Below are 22270 nucleotides of genomic sequence, written 5' to 3'. Positions count from 1 at the left end.
AATGGTCCACAGTGTGTGTGATTGTGCTCTACAATGGATCAGGACCCAGTCCATGGTTGATGTCCCACAACTTGTGCCTCAAGTCCCCTGAAACAGACTCTGTGTTCTCTAGAACCCTGTGTAGGATAAGTGATTCAGAAAATGGATAGTAATCGTCAAGTTTCTGCAGTTAATATTGGCCAGATTGGCCAGAATATTGGGCATTCAACTGGTTTCTCTGAGTGTATTTTTAGCCCAAAATATGTCTTTACTAGTGACATATTGTGGTTACAAACTGCCAGACAGTGGTGCTAGACTTCCTGCTCCTTATTGGAGCCAAGAAAAGTTTCAAATTGTCTCTAAGTCTGCGAGACTCAGTGTTTCACCACTCATCTCACACATGGAACATTTCTTCCTCATCTTGTTTTAATTTTGTTTGTTACTCTCATCTCGGGCTTGCCTTAATCTACATATGATTACATAAGCTATCTACATAAGCTTACCTCAATCTACATATGAATTTCTGTAAAGCTGCTTTGTGACAGCGTCAGTAATGAAAAAATAAGACTATGGGCAGAATGAATAGAGATGGTATTGTGGCTCCATTTTTAATCTCAGATATGAAGGACTGAACAAACGAGCTTTATTACAGATATATTCAGGTAGCCTTTTAAACTACATTTACTTTAAATAACAAACAAACATCATGTGAGAGCAAGTACAGAGCAGCTGCAAGTTTTGAACGAGAGCCAAGCAGTGACTCTCTGGCAGTGTTGGGATTTGAACTAAAACAGAACATTATCCACTGAGCTTCAGAGAAAAAAAATACACTGAACACAGCTTATCTTATGCAGTTTAGGTGATACATTTGTAAACCAGTCAGATCATTTGGTTCAGTTGACAAAGGAGGTAATTTAGGGGTATAGATCATTTTTCCATCATCCTCCTCCTCATCACAAGTTAAAAAATAAAAGAATAGATTTAATATATCTATCAGTAATAAGCATACATTATAAGTGTGTGTGTGTGTTTGTGTGTTTGTGTGTGTGTGTGTGTGTGTGTGTGTGTGCGTAGGGGGAAGGATTTGTTTTAGATGATTGCCATCTAGCGTTGGGAAAGGAGCAGCACACTTAGAAAAAAAAAAGAAAATCAACACTACATGGCAGCATGAGTAAAAGATATATATATGGAGTAAGGTCAAAGGAATGACAAGAAACAAATGAAAGGTTTTAAAGGTTATATTAACAAGCACTTGTCGACACTTTGATGCCATTTATAGATGTCTGTACTCAAGCATGTGAAAAGCAAAAAAGAATTTAAGATGAATAATCATGATAATTATTCATTCCCCACCGAAGGAAATTCTTCCGTGTGTATGAACAGTAACACAGTCCAGACGATCCACATGGCTCTGAGTTTGTTTGCCATTATAGACTTATCTTAATCTTTTTGGCAACACAATCAACAGTCAACATTAATCAACATTAAAGGTAACTATAATGGTTATAAAATTACAGTGGAACAGAGAGTAGAGTTGCTGCCTCATACCTCCAGGCTCCTCGGTTCGCTCATGAGCTTGGGTTTCTCTCTGTGTATTTCTTTCCTTCTGTCTATTCTATCTATAACTCTATCAGGATGGATTGAATGTATACGAGGGTCTAGGGTAATTTTCTATTCTATAGTTGCTCCTCCTCTGACTTTATAATCACTGGAATCGCCCTTGTTGGTGTTTGTCTGAATTATTTCCTATTTTTCTTCAAAACTCTCATCTGATTGTTTTCGTTTGATTTTCTACGCAACCTCAAGTTGGAAAAAAAAGATATTTGACTGCTGCCTTTTGCCATATTTTGTTCCTTAGAGTGTAGATAAATGGATGTTTCATTGTGATTCTTGGTTTATATCAACATTTTGGTGAAATATTGGCTTGAAGACATCCTTATTTGTGTCCTGATGTGATTTTCTTTGGTGAAGAGAGAAAAAAGAAAAAAAAAGAAAAAATGTTGACGGTAACTGCTGCTAACTAATTCAGTTCCATTCATTGTGTGTTACAATTTTAACAAGAAACATTTAATGCAGATTCAAAGTATAAATGCAAAGAAATATATGAATTCAATATGTAAATGAAATTTAAAATCTATCCTTATTCCAATAAAAAAACCCTCTTTTTTTTGGCTTTTGCTCAATTTTATATTTAGTGACAGCATGCTCCTTTATTGTAGCTGCTTTAAAAAGGCAACTGCATCAGATTAAGCGAATTCTGCTTCTGCCATTCACTATTATATCGACTCAATCCCTAAGCGATCCAAGAGGTCCTCTAATAAACATCACTTGAGCTGATAAAGTGCTAGAACTTTCAGGGACGATGACATTAAACCAATGAAAAAGACATTGAACACTGAACATTATTAAAATGTGACCTAATGTGAGTTCATGCTCATTTTTTCAGTAGATTTTTAACTCATTTGATTTGGAGTAACAACTGTGTATTTACCTAATTTCTTACAGCACTGGACTTATATGATGAGGTTAGGGGTGTGGCCAACATTCACGTATGAGACAGAATGCACAATCTAATCTAATTGGTTCTAATTTCGGAATTGTGTTTCATTCAAGTTTATAATCATAGAATCCATTTTCATGTAGATGACATCAAAATAGTCCATTTAATCTGGCACACAAGTGTGTTTGGCTGAATTTGATTTAATTTGATTTATTCTCCATTCTTCCATCTGTAGGTGGATGTTCAGGTGGATCTGCACCCTGTCACTGTAGATACACACACACCCACACACGCTCACACACACACACACACACACACACACACACACACACACACACACACACACACACACACACACTTTGTTGGCAATTTAATGAGCTATTACATCCAACATTCACCCCGAGGCTCTTTAGTAGCCCATGCAGCCAGCAGAACCTGAGAAACATCTGTCTACAGTAACCTGAGCTCAGGCTTGAACCTTGGATCCTACAGCTGCTTCATCATCTCACATGCAATTTGATCATTATAACATACTACATATGTATCAAGATTTGAGACCCAAACCACACAAAGAGCACAAAGGGTGCACGTCATCAGTGCCGAACGCATCCATCTCAATGACAGCCGTTCTGCCTCTGTAATGAGCAAACTTAAGAGATCCATAGAGCTTCTAATGAATATGGATGTGCCTGTGCCACATCTGGTGTCATGTAGAGTCTACAGGGTAGCTTATGGTTTAATTTCTTGAGAGATTTTCATCTTGGCATGATGTGCAAAAGTCGACCTGATGCCAATTTACCATTCGCTGATCTGAATTGTGGTCCTTTTTTCGCCTCTCATGATATTGATTCTCTACTTTTAGACAACAACAACAAAAAACATTTTTGATATATTTTATATGGATGTGTATGATGCCCGCCCCCAGACATGCTTGCTTTCTCGTGTAAGGCACTGAAGTGTTCAGTGCTCCGCCACTGTCTCCCTGCAATGAGAAAAGAAATGTGGAATTTCAGATCAATATAGAGGTATTGAACTGAGTGAGTGAGCCGTCAGAGGCATTTCATTAGAAAGCTCAAGGACAAATAAAGGGCTTCAATGAGGACGATTAAATAACCACCTACGTGCATGAAGATAGAGTTATATAGATAAAAAACAAACAAACAAACAAACAAACCCTGAATACATCACCAGCTGTTCATATTTTATTAGGCATAATTATAAAAAAAAACTGCTAATAATTTATATTAATTACATTCTTTTCACAAGCAATATTAAATAGAACATTTTTACTAAGAATATGTTAAAACAGCAATAAACAAAATAAATAAATATAAAAATTATTATATTCTTTTGCTCTGACATTTTTCTTTTTTATCCTCTAACCAAAATGTGCCTTTATTTTCCCCTCCAACACTGGTTGAATATGTTAACAGATTTTTATTGCATGGTAAGGAACTCAAATATTAATATATACTCCATATATTTTACCGCCGAGCCAACAGACCAAAATGATTACAAACAACAAACAAACAAACAAACAAACAAAAAAAAACACTATGTAACTGTCATTCATCCCAGATTCATCTCAGTTTGACATTTTTATAGCAGAGGGGAAAAAATAGTAAAATACTATAAAGTATTTGAAACTTTTGGAGTGAAAATATTCGATTTTAGCAGAGTACGTCATAAGTTACATTATGAAAAAACCTTTTTTGTATGCACACGCTTACACTGAGAGTCTATGGCCAGTTTGCTCACACTTCAATCCGACAGTCATGTGTACGCTTACAGCTCCCTTCATACATCAGCCGATCAATACAACAAACACGACAATGCGCTGCTTCAACAAAGCCCCTTGTTGTCGCTGGCTTACGGCGCCTTTTGTCATTAATCTGATTAAGACTCTGGTTGTAAAATCGAACGTGTGCAATTCCAGGCAGTGATTAAATTACATCCATTATTTGTGCTTGCATAAAAAAACAAAAATAAATGAATGAGAGAGGCTTGCATGAGCTTTATGATCCATGAGCATGATGCTTGGACATGTTTATTCTCAAATTGCTCTTAGGCTGCAGTTCTGTATTGAATCTGCTTTTATCTAAAACTTAAGTTTAACTTACTAACTCTGTATTTCTGACCTTTAACTACAGAAAAAAAAAGAGAACACCCCTCCTACTAAATTCCTACTCAGAATGCAGAGGAGGTTTCTTTAACCCCGAGTTCAGCACGTGACGCCAACACAGTATGGCTGCTCACAGCATCAGCAGTGAATAAAGTAACTTTTCTTTTCTTTATATTTTTCTTTTAACCTTTTCAGACTCTATTTATTCATTCATTTATTAGTACATCACACTTCTTTTCTGTGTAAACCAATAAATATGAATGTTTTTATAATTTGAAAAAATACCAGGTTACTGAATGGGCCATAATCTGTAACATTGGTCTAAAGTATAATGTCCATCGCAGTGGACATCAGGTCTAAGGAGTCATCATAAGGAATTTATACAGTGAGAATAGAGTGGAAGACTTCTGCCAAATGGTGAACCATCTGATTCTAACTGCTTGGTTTTAAGAGATAATGAGACAAGCGGTTTTTGCTTGTTCAGACAAATACAGTTTGTAGACTTATAATGTGTATATGTGCTTTAAATCCATCAACCTACAGACATGAGGAGGTAACCGTAAACCAGTCAGAAACATGAGGTTTATTAGAATTTGCAGCTGTAAGCATGAACGGACGGACGGATGGCAAAAAGGAGGTCATTCTGATTTACCCTTGAGAAAACTGGGTCTTTGGTTGTACTGTTTTCATTTTCATTTTCTGATGATTTGGGAGTTTCTCTGAGCTGCTGTATGAAGTGTGGAGTAGGAAAATTAACAAATTAATTACAGGCTTGTCAGTGCAACACATCATCGTGTTTTATTCCCAGACTTCTTAATTATTTTCTCCTCAGTGTAGCTTTAACAGAAAAACAAAAAGCCCTGAAGTATTGTTCTATTTGTTTAAACGCAGCCACAGTTTCAGACAGATTTGGATATCAACCTGGCAGGTTTTCCTGATTAGATTAAGCAGTCAGTTTAAGATCTATGCACTGTCACGTTCGGTTTGCTCATTAGCGATCGAATTCCATATCAGGTTTTCTGTAAAGCTGCTTTTTACATCATTGATAACACAAATAAAATGAAGTAAAATGAATTGTGAGCAAAATTTTGACTAGTAGCATAGGTGATTCTTAAAAATTAAGATTATAATTAAAATTAAAGCCTAATAAATTCATAAAATGCTAAGTATTAAAATTGTGGCTTACATAACCCCTGATTGGTTGATAGGAACCAAAATGCCAAATTTTCGGTATTTGAGCATTAAAAGCTTTCTTCATCTCAAAATCTGTCACAGAATTATTAAGTAAAATCCCTTCCTAAATTTCAGCAAAATAAATTCTATTAACTCAGATCATATTGTGACATTGGGTTGTTTCTTATTACTAATTATTAAAACAGGAAGAAGTTTGTGTAGAGGTCAAATGTAAAATAAACTAATCTGTTCATTCTGATCCAAATGTCTGTTCACTACCTTTAAAAAAAGTGTCAGTTTCAGTACAAGGATAAGTATGTAAGTCTTTTTTCCCCAGCAAAGGATTTATACCCATTTTTGTTTAATATGATAAAATGATTAATTTAAGAATTTTCTCTTTTGCATTATGACGCATACAAGAGTTGAAATGATTTAATTTCTATTATATAATATTATATACTAAATAAATTTTAAACACAGTGTAACTCAGCACAGATCTGAGTACACAAAATGATTCATTTGCATTCTCATTCATACTGTACATATCATTTACATGTACTCCACCCCAGTTTGATCTCATAATCACCTCATTTACATAAACCACACCCTTAAGATGACCAAGAGCCAATCCAGGTAAAACATTCAGCTGATAATTTGTTACCTTTTTTTGTTAGCGTAAATTTGTTGCCCTATTGTCTTCACCTGTAACGTGTTAGTCCTTCATTTTGCTTTGTAGAATCTCAGACATTTTGTGCATTTTTGCTGTACATCCGTCTTTAAACACATTTTTATTGTTATTTACTTTATATGCATTCATTTAATAGGAAACTACCTACTTTTTGTAGACACACACTTTAAAGAGCAAGATTCAACAGTGAGAACCACAGGAACCATATGAACCATCACTCAGAACCATCGCATGCCTTTCGCTGCTTTAATGATGTTATTCAGGGTCCCTCAGGCTGCCCCACACTCTAATTCACACTTCCCAGCTGCAGTCCGTCACTTCGCCCAACATGACAAGTAATTATTTCACACCGAATTCAACCTTTGTACATTGGAAAAGCTTTCCTCAGTCTCTTCATTCTGTCTTATACTTGAGCTCGATTCTCTTCCTTTCCCCCGGCTTCTCTACACACTTTGGGCTTCTCCGGCTGTCCTTATTATTTCATGCTGCTTTGGGTCACCTGAGGGATCACTTCTCCTGGCGCTCTTTAGAAAAGAAAGAATAGAATGTACAGTGTGTTTGTGAAACCAGTCATGGCTGCAGAGAATTGTTGCTTTCGATGAAATATCGAGCAGGTGGAGGCTGTTTTTCGGTACCCTGTCTGCTGGCACTTATTTTCAGAAAACAGCAATGCAGCATATGTTTGAAAAGGATAAACTGTGTGTGAGTGTAGGTGGAGAGGAATGAGAAGAGATGGAAAAGATAGAGCAGGGTGTGAAAGGCCGAGCACACTCTGAACAAAACTTTATTCAGTTATTCTAACACCAAGGTTGCTTTACCTGTTTGGTGAAATGTTTCATGGAATTTAAAATCAATCCTGATCTCTTATTCACACACCACCTCCGTTCCACCGTATAGTAAAGAAATTTATTTCATCATAATATTGACATTTAGACTAGATCATGTGGTTTCGTTTCCTGAAAGTCCTTCCTTGGAAGGCAACACAATTCCTGAACTTTGTAAATTCTAACTCTGTAAATTCTTCTTTTTAAGCAACTAACTGCATGGCGACAATATTCACTTTTTAATGCTTAACCAATAACGATCAATTCTTGATTATTAATAAGACATAGCAATATGAAGTGGTGTTTTTACCTTGTACACTAGCATTTCTTGTCACCATTTTTGACTAGCACCATGAACTCAAAACTACATAAATTTGCACCTGAAGCAGAGAACAAATGCATATTTTTGTGTCTAGTTATTTTAAAATAGCAGCATCTGAACTATAGACTACTTTCGAGTGCTGGGTTTGTTCCTCCAGTTGCTGGAGGTGTTTTAATGGCTTTCAGAGAGACGTGAATGTTCAACATACAAATCCTGACATGACGTGCCTAAATTGCTTTAATTCAGGACTCTACTGCTGTTATAAAGAGACTTCACTAAGTGTCGATAGAGTCGTCATCGTTTGTGTCCCTCTGATGTTACGTTTACAAATACGGATCTCAAACACCTCACGCTTGAAGCGTCTCCTTCCTTGAGTCATCCATCATAAGATGCAAAAAATATACAGATCAAAACACAACTTTACCTTGTTAAGGAACATGTTTATTACAAACATGAAGTTGCATCATTAGAATTTTCTGTTCTTACATTACAACATTACACCACCACAAGTTGTAATTTTGTTTCTTTTCTTTTCTTTTTTTTTAATTTCTATTGTGAGGGGGCACGGTGGCTTAGTGGTTAGCATGTTTGCCTCACACCTCCAGGGTTGGGGGTTTGATTCCTGCCTCTGCTTTGTGTGTGTGGAGTTTGCATGTTCTCGGGGTTTCCTCAGGGTACTCCGGTTTCCTTCCCCTGTCCAAAGACATGCATGGTAGGTTGATTGGCATCTCTGGAAAATTGTCCGTAGTGTGTGATTGCGTGAGTGAATGAGAGTGTGTGTGTGCCCTGCGATGGGTTGGCACTCCGTCCAGGGTGTATCCTGCCTTGATGCCCGATGATGCCTGAGATAGGCACAGGCTCACCGTGACCCGAGATAGTTTGGATAAGCGGTAGAAAATGAATGAATGAATGAATGAATTTCTATTGTGTTTATAATGAGGTCAGCTGGTCAAGTTAATCTTTACACGAATTGAGAATCATAAACTGTAAGTTAATCATTAGAATGTCCTGTTTTAAATTATTGGTTACTTACCTTTTTCTTATATTAAATTATTGGTTACTTATATATATGTATATATATATATATATATATATATATATATATATATATATATATATATATATATATATATATATAAATGCATAGAAAAAAAATATATATACATATATAAAAATGCATATATATATATATATATATATATATATATATATATATATATATATTTGAATAGTGAATAAATAAATACATTCTATATTAAAAAAAAGTATTAAAATAAAAGTTCATATTTAGGAGATACAAAAGGTTCCATGAATTACAGAATCTCCCTTGAAGACTGTAGAAAATTTTCAGCTGATAATTATAAAGTTAATGAAGGTAGCGCACTCGGACTTTTGGACCATACGTCCACTCAGTCAAGAGGCGAGTTCGGTCAGATCAGAGACAGATGTGAGTGGGATCAAAGAGCGACAGAAAGAGCGAGAGAATTGGGGAGAAATAAAGAGAAAGTGTGGGTGTAAGGGTGTGGGATTGTGAAAACAGGCAGGTCTCATCCTTTTATCTGTGACCTCAAAGGCATGGAGGTAGGAAAAGGTCTCTGATGAGATAAAGAGAGTGGGAAAAGAGGGGGATTTGAAACACTGCCATGTATGAGTGGAACAAACGATTATGCTTTTCATTATTCTTATCACAAAAGAAATTAATAGAGGTTCTCCTTTTGTACATTTTTTTATAACCACCTTCCTTTTCTTCTTCATGCTTTTTGCTCTTTCCTTCTCTCTCTCTCTCTCTCTCTCTCTCTCTCTCGCTCTCTCTCTCACACTCTCCCTCCTCTTCTCCATCTCTCTTCCCTTCCTCACACACTGTTCATGGAAAGAGCGCTCTGCTGCTGCTCTACATTACAGCTGCTCCCCTGTTTCTCCTCATTCTCCTTCACAATTCCTCCCTCTCTTTCCCCTCTTTCTCCTCCTCTCTCTTTTTCCTCTACTGGCTCTTCTCCTTTTCGTGTCTGTTCTCTTGGAAAAAGAAAAAACACCACGCATGCTTCTGTTCAGCTCTGGAGTCAAGATACTCCTTTGGGATCCTTCGCTTCTCCAGGATCTGATACTTGATCTAGATCCTGCGCTTGTTACGGATCTTTCCATCTTTGGACCGAGGGAGGGTCATGCTCCCTGAGCCGAGTGGGATTATCAGGATTTGGCCGGAGCGATGTGGGGCCCTTTTCCGGATGCCGGGAACGGCCAGCTGGATGCTCCGCGCCCGCTCAACTGGACCATCCGAAAACTGTGTCATGCTGCCTTTCTGCCTTCTGTACGCCTGCTGAAGGTATGCGCAAGCTTCAGGAAGGGAAACAAAGCTGCTTATTGGTTGATTTAGGATTATTATCATGCTGCTAGTTTATTAACCCCATTTTGTACTCTTTGGAAAGTTGTTGCATGATTCTCATAACTCCTAACTGGCAGTTTATTGGTGGTGATTAAGGTTGTGGAGTTTGGAAATAACATTGTGTTTCATTGTTGCACTCCCATGATGTTCTTGTGTGTAACTGGAGCTCTGTGACTATAACAAAACTTTAAGAAAAATGAAACTGGTAGAGAAGAGAGAAAGGCTTTCTGACTCATGATGCTTTATATTATTTCCTTCTTCTTTTTTCGAGCATGCTAAAAGTAATTCAGCGTCTTTGAGATCTGCCAGAATGCCCCCTAATTCATAGATAGGAGTGGAAACTGGGTTTCTCTCAGAGTGAAAAATGTCCAGGCAAAGGCAAAATGAGCAAGTGGAAGGAAGCAGGTATTATTATTACTATTATTATTAAAATCCATAGTAGTAGTAGGAGTATTGGCTGCACAGTTTTCTCATAATGGAATAATCATATATGCTCAGATATATACATACATTAAGAGTGTTTTTAAATTCTGTCAGATTTGCTAACCTGCCTGAAACAATCTGTGCATTCCAACACACACATGCCTATTTTTGTCTTTGCACACTGCAGCAGCAACACACACATACAGAAAAAACTTACACCACAATCATCAGAAACAAGATATTATTATTTCAGGTTTCAGATTTACAGAATCAAATGAAGTAATGGTTTTGTTTGTGTTTCTGGACCATGTGCATGGTTACTTTTCTGCTTCTGACTGGAGACATGATTGTTATTGCCCTTGAGGGATGAGTGTGGGAAAATTGAAAATAACAGCCATGATGCAGGTCATGCGTCAGAAGGCGAGAGAAGATGATTCTGGAGATTGCATATGGCGGTGGTGGGACAGGGTGTGGGGGTGTTTCAGAGTACCATTCATGTGGGTGCAAGGTGGATGAAGACCAGTGGAAGAGGACAGAAATATCATCAGTGTATCAGAGTTTTATCAGTGTCTTTGTTTTTAGGGTGAATGAAAAATGTTGACGTCTTTCAGTTTCACCAGTTTCACACTTTTCATAACTATATTACAATACATTAATGACATCTACATGAAAGGTATCACTGCTTATTTTGGGTGAAACAACACACTCCAGTTATCATTCGATTCAATCCAATTCAGTTCAAGTTAATTTAAGTCCAACTACCACCATGTATTGGGTAGGTAAAAGAAAACAAAATGAACACAGAGTAAACCCACATGGATACAGAAAACACTTGGGAAACCTCACACAGTCATTAATCTGATCCTAGGCTTGAAGCAGACCAAACTTTGATGTAGACGATGTTCACGTTCGACACACAGGACTTTCAACATACTTTGGAGTCAAAACCCTAACCTGTTCAAAGAACACTTTTCCCCAAAAGTGTAAATGTAATTTTTTTGCCCTCACATATCCCTTCACACATAAAAATTCTGGGTCAATCTCTGGAGTTCTAGGGATGGGGTCAAGTGGCCTTGCTCAAGGAACCAGACCCTGTAAGACTTTCATTGTGGGACTGGGGTATTTGGTATCTTGTTTGCCTGAGGTAAAGATGTAGGTCCTCAAACACTGTGCCACTACAGTTGTCCAATTATCAGTTAGACAGGATGGTACATTTGCATTCAGGGTGAATGGGTAATGAATTCTTATGTGATTAGCAGGTGGTGATGGGAAAAGTATTAATAGGTTTGGACTTTTAGATGACTTCTGATTGATCCCAATGACCCAAGAACTGTTTGAGATAAACATAACGTGGGTTGCATCGTAAACAAGTAGCAGTATCCCAATGAAAACAGATTCACCACTTAAAGAGACAAAAGGTTATATGACCAGCACAGTGTACCCTCACACCTTCAGTAGCTAATTAAACAGTAATGAAGATACAAGTGAGGAAATTAAAGTTAAAGACCTGGGTGGAAGTGACCATCAAGGCCCAGTCTAATCTAATTTACTGCATCCTCCATTATTAATGAGGCATCGCTTGCAATAAATCAGCTGTACTGAGGGTCTGCCAACAAGAGCAAATACTTTTAACCCAAGATGCATTTCAGTGTAGCAGCAAAACCTGTCTCAAGTACCAAAGTATTAAGTATTAAATTTATCACCTTCAATTCATCAAAATTCCCATGAATTGAAGATCGGAGAAAAGATCTTCAATTCCGGCCCAATATCTGGATACCATGCAGACTTATCAAATAGATCATGGCTTATTTCAAAGGTGGGAAGCATTAGATTGTCTTCATATGAAGGCAAGGTCAAAGGTGGGACCTCGACTCCCAGAGTCAATGGTCAATCTTCTGTACAATGTACTATCTGAAAGTCCTACTTTTTTAGCACCAACACCACAGAAAGCTTTTTTGTTTTTTACTGATGTACTGTATGTGTGTGCATGCGCGCGTGCGTGTGTGTGTGTATTGTGTGCTACACCAGTATACATTAAGCTTTGCATCGTATTCTATGATATCTATAATATAATTGACAGCATGAGCAGTGTGTTATTGCAGTAGCATTAGCCCAAATAGCCATGGGTTAGATAAGTCTGTCACTTCAGTGATAATTAAGATGAATGATATACAAGCACATACCTGGATGGTGCCAGAATCCACAAAGTGAAAACAGGAAAGACAATGTGACAGAAAAATTTTTTATGATATCATCAGAAAGTTTAAGAGAATTTGAATGGTAGAAATGGTAGAAAGGAGAATCACAGATGTTGAACAAGAGGATGAGAGACACACACAAAAAGACAGTGGTAAATGGAATTTGGGAGAAGCCATCTAACCAATTTGGTTGGGAGAATTGATGAAGGCAATGAGTGGATGGATGGATGGATGGATGGATGGATGGATGGATGGTGAGATTAGTGGGTGATGTGGTGAGTGGATGAGTATGGATGTATAGGTGGGTGGGTTTGTGAATGGATGGATGGATGAGTGGGTGAAAGGTAGGAATTTACACATGGAAGTGTGGGTGGATAGATGGATGGATGGATGGAGTGTTCTTGGTTCCTAAAGTCTATGTATTTAACAGATAGTAGCACAGAGAGAATGGGGAAAACTAAAAAGAGAGAGAAGCGCTTAACCCTAATTTATCGTCGTTCTAAATTTTATTGCTTAAAAGATAAAATTGTTCATGTACTAAATAGTTTTAAAGCACAATATTTCATGGTATCAAAGATAAGAACATTGATATTTCTTGAGATAAGGTTAAAAATACAGATTTTATGGCAATGCCAGGTTCTAAGAACTGCTAATTCATAGAGTAATAATTATTCATAAGTATGTTAAAATTGTGGTAAAACTGTATTTAAGTAAATGGAGTAGTTTATTTCATACAGTTTAACTTACGTTTTGGTAATAGTCGGTAATCCTCAAACTGGAAAAATCTGCTCATCAAATCTACTAATCTGAGTTTGATTGTGTGTGGGTGGAGCCACAAGCAGAGGGGAATAGTGGTCATTTTCCTTATCAAAGTAAAATCATTGGCTGCAGAAACTTACAAACTGTCTTGTTATAATTTATCCCTGTTTTTCATAGATTTAACGTAAACAACCTAATTTAAAGACATCTGTAAGTTGGAAAAGCACTTGGCCAGACAAGACATAAAGCACTGGGAACGGGTAAGGGCTTCATCTCCGTTACACAGTGTTGATCTTTCTAATTTAACTACAAATCCCAGTAAAACAGTTGTAGCATTTCACTTTTAGAAAATATAGCCCACAACCAGCTGCATTATTATATAAAGAAAGTAGCACTGTTTCCTATTGATGTATACCTTTTTATACAGTACCACAAGACTATTGAAATATTGAATCTAATGGATCTGAAGGTTGATTTATTATTCATGAGAGCAGCTAACTGTAGTGCAGATAGGAATAGCAGGTTTATACAGCATTAATGCACTCCTTCTAACATTTCGTTTCTATGGTAACAGTTTAATCCAACTTTACTTACTTTACTCTGTCAGGTAATACATATCTTCTTGCTTGTCTGGAGGTGTATTGTCTGTCAGTTGAATTTTCTATATGGAACTACTGTGAGGAAAACTGCATTACAGCATACTTGAATTGGACAAAAAAATTTCCAGCTGCTTACTGGACCACCCTACTGTAATGGTCAACTGATCCAAACTTTTAGCAACACTTTAGACCAAAAGCAAACTTTATCCATTTTGACAGACTTCAGCTTGTCACATAAGACTCCTTATGTAATATTTTGGAATTTTCTCCTACAGAGGAACTTGGGGACATGTTTGTTTTCGTGTTTAATTCATTTGGTGAGTTTTTTGTTCTCATGCGGTTTAACAAGAAAGAGGGCAGAACACAAACCAGTACACAAGAACCCACTTCTATTTCTCTCTTCCTCTCTGTCCGAGTCTATATTTGACACCATACACATACTATATTACATGCTTATTTATTCTAAGCCCTAGCTAATAGCACAGAAAATGCTATTTTGTCTAATTGCTCTAGAGATAATTGGACTTGACAGTCACTTTCTCTAAAGCACTTGTTCATATTTCTTCACTTTTTTTTTGCAATGTTAATATTTCCCTTTAGCAGAGCGCTATTTAACTTTGCCATTTTTCCTGATGAATAATTAAGACTGCTGTCTGATGGCTTCTCATTTATTTAAATTATCAATTAGCTCTCAAATCAAATGAAGAGCTGAGGAAAATGTCTTGAGACGATAAAACATCAGCCTCTTCCACCCATTCTGATGGCGTCGGCCCTATAGTAAGTATAATATATTCTTTCTGAAACAGAGGATAAATACAGAAGATTATTCAGTTACTGAATTATATACTACTTGATGCCCAGATATCCAAGATTCTGATTCTTCCAATGTACTATTTTTTCCCCTTATGGTACAACTGAGCACAGAAAAAAAACGATTAAATTGGTGGAAACTTAACACTGCTCATCAAGCCTATACCACCCTAATGGTAAAGCATTGAGGTAGCGTCATTTTAATAATTTCTGTTGGCTTCTTGGTTGCTTCTCTTATTAAACCCTGATATATAACTTCGATACTGTGACCTACCATACATTCTCAGTTAAGTCCATTTCAATTCCAGGTTGTAACCATAGAAAATGTGAAAAGATTCAAGGGGCTTGAATATTTATACAAGCCACTGTCATATGAATAGGCCAGTTACTGATACCAGAAGTCAGATGTATTACTTTGACTTTATTGTGAAATTTTAAAGAATGTTACTTTTAACTCTAAATCAGTTTAACCCATTTAATATAATTAATTTCAATATAAATTTACACTAGAGACACTGTGGTGAGATGTTCAACCGAGGAATGACAACACTAGCACATGGCCAAAAGTCCGGGCTGAGTCCTGACAGAACCCCCCCTCCAAGGCGCGGCTCCCGAAGCGCCAAACCCTGGCAGAGTCCAGGAGGGGGGGCGAGGCACATGGCGAAGGCAGATGGGGGGAGCAAGGAACACGGCGAAGGCAGATGGGGGAACGAGGAACACAGCGAAGGCAGATGGGGGAACGAGGAACACGGCGAAGGCCAATGGGGGGAGTAAGGCACACGGCGAGGCCGGTGGGGGAGCAAGGCACACGGCGAGGCCGGTGGGGGGAGTAAGGCACACGGCGAGGCAAGCGGGGGGAGCAAGGCTCACGGCGGCACAGCAGCGAGGGCCGAGCGACGTCCTCAGCCGAGCAGAGGGGCCGAACGACGTCCACAGCCGAGCAGAAGGGCCGAGCGACGTCCTCAGCCGAGCAGAAGGGCCACGCGACTTCCATGGCCGAGCTGAAGGGCCGAGCGATATCCTCAGCCGAGCTGAAGGGCCGAATGACGTCACAGCCGAGCTGAAGGGCCGAGCGATATCCACAGCCGAGCTGAAGGGCCGAACGCAACCCCGACACACCGCAGCAAGCTCACGTCCTGATGACCAAGGGTGGGAGGGTGGGAAGGTCCATCGCCCTGGGCCTGCAGCACCCCCCGCGGAAGAAGCGAAGCGACGCCCTCCTCGGACGGAACCGGAACTGGAGCGACGTCCTTCACTGAAAAAAAAGGCGGGGCGATGCCGCAGGGCACCAAAAAACAAAAAAGGAGCAAAAACAGGTTGGTGACATCCTCCGCGAAGGAAGTGAGGCGACGACCGCTTCGGACAGAACCGAAAGTGGAGCGGCGTCCCTCACCGGAAAAAGGGCGGAGCGATGTCACCGAGAAAAGAAAAAAGGACTGGCGGAACAGTCCAGGGGAAGAGGAGGATAAAAAGCCGGTCCGAGCTGGAAGCTATCCTGCTGGGTCTGCTGGGTTTTAGGGCGGATCATTCTGTCACAACCGGGGACGGAAGGAGACAGACCCGTACGCAGGATAGCTTCAAAAGGGGGGGGTTTAATAAACAAATAAGACATAGACAGAAATGACAATAACTGAAACAATACGAATGACAACATTTAACAAGGACTAGACATGACGAGGGGAAACGTAACTAATGATCCGCGCTGCACTCAGCAACGCGGCTCACTTAAATATAACACAATGATGACACAATGAGGAGCAGGTGTGGTGACAGGGAGGAGCAGACGAAGGCGGGGCAGACACGTGACGAGGAATGACAACACTAGCACATGGCCAAAAGTCCGGGCTGAGTCCTGACAGAACCCCCCCTCCAAGGCGCGGCTCCCGAAGCGCCAAACCCTGGCAGAGTCCAGGAGGGGGGGCGAGGCACATGGCGAAGGCAGATGGGGGGAGCAAGGAACACGGCGAAGGCAGATGGGGGAACGAGGAACACAGCGAAGGCAGATGGGGGAACGAGGAACACGGCGAAGGCCAATGGGGGGAGTAAGGCACACGGCGAGGCCGGTGGGGGAGCAAGGCACACGGCGAGGCCGGTGGGGGGAGTAAGGCACACGGCGAGGCAAGCGGGGGGAGCAAGGCTCACGGCGGCACAGCAGCGAGGGCCGAGCGACGTCCTCAGCCGAGCAGAGGGGCCGAACGACGTCCACAGCCGAGCAGAAGGGCCGAGCGACGTCCTCAGCCGAGCAGAAGGGCCACGCGACTTCCATGGCCGAGCTGAAGGGCCGAGCGATATCCTCAGCCGAGCTGAAGGGCCGAATGACGTCACAGCCGAGCTGAAGGGCCGAGCGATATCCACAGCCGAGCTGAAGGGCCGAACGCAACCCCGACACACCGCAGCAAGCTCACGTCCTGATGACCAAGGGTGGGAGGGTGGGAAGGTCCATCGCCCTGGGCCTGCAGCACCCCCCGCGGAAGAAGCGAAGCGACGCCCTCCTCGGACGGAACCGGAACTGGAGCGACGTCCTTCACTGAAAACAATGTCTATTTACAGAGTAGAATGTCCTAAAAATGCACATATTAGCATGTGAACAAGGGCATGACTGGCCTCAAATAATCATTTTATATATATGGCTCAAAGTTTGTATAAATGTTTCATGTGTAGCTACAAATGACAATCAGTTTTACAAGCTTGGCTACTATTTTTTATTTATTTATTTTTTTTTTACTACAAGTAAATTATAGGTGAACTCAACTTTTTCCATTAGAGCAATTACCTTGCAAAGAATCTGTGGATCAATGTATCCAGCAGTTGTTCATTTTAAAAAACAAGAAAAGCCATTTGGAGCAATTGGCTTCCAACACTTCAGCTACAAAAATGACAGCCCTGGATGTTCTTGAAAAAAGTCCTATGTGAAGCCTTCAATTATTTTGTATGAAACACGCCTACATACAGTACATGGACCAGGTATATACATGGGTTAACAAGATAAATTCCCAAGTAGCACAACAGTAAAATCATTAACCCTATGGTTGACAATTCTCAAGTTTGAATCCCAATCATGTCACGGCTAGCTTTGGCCTGGGAGTCCAACAGCACATATAATTTGCTTTGCTTTCTGTTGGGAAGGACAGCTGTGCTCTTTCCTCTGACAATAAGAGCAATACAAGCCTGCATCTAGAGTCTGTAAGTGGTCAACTGTCCTGTAGCATGTTTGAAAGTACACAGTCTTAGAAGAAGCCTTCATATGCTCTGCTTGCTGGATACCAGAAAACATGTTAGTGGGAAAGAAACCATATCCCAATCAAAAGAAACAGCATGTAGGGGAAGTAAAAACAATCAAACTCAATGCTAGTGCGAACACAGATAAGGCAGCAAGGATATCTGGGTAAAAGTTTTGATGCAATATCTTATTCTAAATTTGATACTACCATTCAGTTGATTACCATTCAGTCACCGGTCTGCCAGTGTACAACAAATTAAATTTTACACAAGCTATTATTATTATGTAGAAGCTGTGTTATTACAAATATAATCAGAAGAGTTAAAATAAGCTACACGATTAGAAATGCAGGTATTGTAGGTTCTACTTGTATGGTTTTGGATTTCTGTATTTAATTTGTTATTGATGCATAACAAACACGCCTGTCGCTTCATCAGAAATTAAACAATGACTTAAAAATTCCCGATAACAAGTTCCTTTCTTCTATTGTCAATGAAGAAATGATAATATGGTCCTGCGAGACATTCTGAAGACGGTCTGGTGCGACATCTTTGATCAGTGATGTTTGAATAATAAAGATCTAAAGGCCTTTTGATGAATTATTTTAGAGATTTGAAGATCAATGTATATAGAAAGAAACATTAACCTCATTCAGCTACAACACATTTGCATCACGTCCAAAAAACAAACGTGTTATTGTAGCATTCAGGTTTATTGCTTCATTTCAGATCTAGAGCACAGAGGCCATTTTCTAGGAGAAACACACATTTTATTTTCTCGCAATGAGCAACGGTTTTTGATTCAACCGACCAAATCACCATTATTAATCTTCAAATTCTCATTATTCCTCCTAACAATGGGGGGAAGGAACCATAATACTGTACCAACTGCAGACCATTTGTTGTAACAGACACAAAATAATACTCAAAAATGCACTCTTCATTTTGTACATTTATTTGTTGCCCAAGAACAAAACAAAGCTTTAAGTAAAATTGCCACTGCTAGATTGATAATAGACAAAAATAGCCACTGCATTGTTTTACTTCTGGCCATAAACAAACAAACTGCTTAATACTACTAAACATCACAGCTTGGAATCTTTCATTTCAAGACTTCAGTCATTAAAGTCAGCTTATCTTTAAATTAGTTGAAACATGGTGTAGGACCAATTAGACAGTCTAGCACACAGCAATTTACAGTAGGTAACATTTAGCCAATGTAAAATTTATTTCACATGCGATAGGAAAAGTTTCCTTTTATTACAAAATTGAAACATTTTTCCAAACCAGATTGTGACATAGGAAGCAAATAGTGGGCTGCTACTATAAAAGCTGCTACTATATATTTGTGGTTGGGTTTACATCAATGCCTTGATGTGCAGTGCTGATATTTTGGCACAGATCTGATTTTTTTTGGTCCCATCTGTTTGCCCATATGCAAGACCTCAGCCGTATCAGATGTTCATGTTTACATCATCCCCCCTGCTAAAAATGCTGGAAGGATGATGTGATTCTCTTGTTGTTTCCATTGTGGTTATTGTGATCTTTAGTTCTGTGTTTTTTAACTGTATTTTGCCATTGGAGCCATTACTGAGTGTATCCTTGATCCCTGATCTCTATGGATGAAATGTCCACGGACATGGTAGCATGGTTTATGTAGCATTTCTGCAACGTTTCATTATAGATTGTACTCCTCTATGGATTTGTGTCAGATGTTGGTAAAAAATTTGTTGAATCTTATCAGGGTTGCTGCTGGGTTACAAAATCTTCCCACAGCAAGGCTTGACTGGTGCAGTAGAGTTCTCTGTGATTCGAATTCTCTGTAATTTTGTCCTAGTGTCCTCTGTCCTCTTTAGTCCACAGATTTATACTAGATTTTTGACTATGAAGCGCAAATCTTCTTTAAAGATGCATCTAACAAGCATGAACAACACCCCACCTCTCGCCCCATCCCCATTCAGGACTCGTAAAAGAACGAGGATATGCAGTGTGACTAATTCTATTTCCACATTGCTTTCTAGGGTAAACAAGTGTGTCTGCTTTTATTGCACAGTAAGAGCATGAAATGAGGAAATGAAAGGCAGGCTGTCCTATCTTCTTTATCGATTCCTGTTAAGATTGCAAAACTACTAATTTGGGGAAAAATCTCTCCCCTACCAGCTTTATTTTTAATGGACAATTTCCCATCCTCTCATTCAATATGTTTAATGGAGGATTTGAAATGAACTCCTCCTCATGCGCCGAAACGGCCGTCTCTTTGAAGTCTCTACTTAATACAGTACATGCTCTGCTTTATGCTGAATTTCCATGTCTCAGACTCTCAGCAGGGTTTTCATGGATGGAGGAAATCCCACATTTTCTCCCTCGTATCTCTCTAGCCTTCATTGTTTTTACTTTATTTTGTAGTCTCAGTGTCTAGGGCAGTGGAATGGATCCATCAGAGATGAGTTATCCATGCTCTGACAAGTGTGTGCGCATGTGTGTTTGTGTGTGTGTGTGTGTGTGTGTGTGTGTGTGGATATGTGGTGTTCCTGTTCATAGCCTTTAAATATTGCATGACTTGTGTGCTGAGGGTAAATGGGATGTGTGAGCATGGATAACTACACAGGGAGCTGGACTCAGAGCTGTGTGTGTGTGTGTGTGTACACAAATGGAAGGCTTTCATTCAGGCAGGCAGGTGTCTCACTCCCACCTACATATCTACAGCTCTTCCCTAGTCACTATTTGTTCTATGCCAAAACATTCTACAATTCTACACTTAAATCCCTGCCCACTGCTCTAGCACCAACTTTTATTCCCAATCTGATGCTAAAACATTTCCAAAGCATCAATCTATTCATCCATTCACCCATACATACATACATACATACATACATACATACATACATACATACATACATACATACCATACATACATACAGTAAATACACCCATTTATATTATCTATTCATCTGTCCACCAATCGACAAACACATCTGTATATTCACCTGTACATCCACTTACAAATCCATTCAAAAATCCATTAAATCCTCCACCCATTTATACATTTATTTAATCATTCATCCTAAATCACTTGATGGGCAATCCATCTCCATCCATCCAACCATCCATCCATCTATCTATTCTGAAATATATTCATCCATCTATACAACTACCTACTCAGCCAATGTTTCATCCATCCAAATATCCATTAAACACTTTCTCTCCCCATCCATCTCTTCACCCATCTACCTATACATCCACCCATCCACTCCTCCATTGGTCAATCCATTCATGCATCGATACAGCCACCCATCCACTGATCTTTCCATCGAAATATTCACCTTCATTGATCCAATCCACGGGCACGGTGGCTTAGTGGTTAGTTGGTACTCCGGGTACTCTGGTTTCCTCCCCCGGTCCAAAGACATGCATGGTAGGTTGATTGGCGTCTTTGGAAAATTGTCCGTAGTGTGTGATTGCGTGAGTGAATGAGAGTGTGTGTGTGCCCTGCGATGGGTTGGCACTTCGTCGAGGGTGTATCCTGCCTTGATGCCCGATGACGCCTGAGATAGGCACAGGCTCCCCGTGACCCGAGGTAGTTCAGATAAGTGGTAGAAAATGAGTGAGTGATCCATCCACCCTTTCATCCAAAGATCCATCAGACTTTGCACCTATTCATCCACCTATCAATTTATACATCTATCCAACTATTTACCCATCTAGCCCTCGATGCTGCTTACACAAGTTCCAGTTTCATTCCAAATTTGACATTTAGCTTGAATTTTAAAACCAAATCTGATCAATGTAATCAGAGCCGATCGGCCCTATACGCTCACTACGCAAGTTGCGTAGGGCCCCGCAAATTACGCAAGGCCCCGCCTCCCCCTGCCTCATTTTACAGCACGTGTTAATGTTTACTGTGTAGATGACAATATGAAGCGGAGCTATCCATCTGGCCATGAAAAGAGAAAAAAGAAACAAAATGAGAGTAAAATGCGAGAACAGCAATCAGGTAAACTTGTGTTCTCTTCAGGTTTGATGTCAGCAAGAGCAAATAACAGTAAAGTTAAGTTGATTCTGTCTCTAGTCTCTATCTGACTAGCTAAATTAGCTGTGCAGTGCTGCCAGTGCATCTCTTGGCCTGTCTGTCACACAACAATTTATTGCGTGAACATTCGCGTGAATAAACGCCCAAGGGCAACGGTGTTTATAAACGGCAGCTCCATAATCGCGCCGCGCATGAACATGCGTTCATATGCGCGTGCAATCGTGCACGAAATGAGACGCGT

The 22270-nt window shown here is 39.6% G+C and overlaps 1 protein-coding gene across 8 annotated transcripts in view; it reads left to right on the top strand.

Moving 5' to 3' along the window:
- Positions 1–22270, top strand: part of trpm3 (transient receptor potential cation channel, subfamily M, member 3) — a 138875-nt gene that overhangs the window by 20359 nt on the left and 96246 nt on the right. For 7 of the 8 annotated variants that reach the window (XM_060882884.1, XM_060882881.1, XM_060882878.1 and 4 more), the window contains exon 1: positions 9779–9931. The exons of the other annotated variant lie outside the window; for it this stretch is intronic. In XM_060882884.1, coding sequence (XP_060738867.1) covers positions 9815–9931 — 117 coding nt within the window. In that variant the 5' untranslated portion in view covers positions 9779–9814. Of the gene's footprint in view, positions 1–9778; positions 9932–22270 lie in introns of those variants that run through there. 8 annotated transcript variants of the gene reach the window in all.

Source organism: Tachysurus vachellii, chromosome 12 (genome assembly GCF_030014155.1).
Source record: "Tachysurus vachellii isolate PV-2020 chromosome 12, HZAU_Pvac_v1, whole genome shotgun sequence".
In the NCBI taxonomy this organism is placed as follows: Eukaryota; Metazoa; Chordata; class Actinopteri; order Siluriformes; family Bagridae; genus Tachysurus; species Tachysurus vachellii.
The sequence above is the reverse complement of the archived record's forward strand: the minus strand, read 5'-3'. Positions and strand labels throughout refer to the sequence as shown.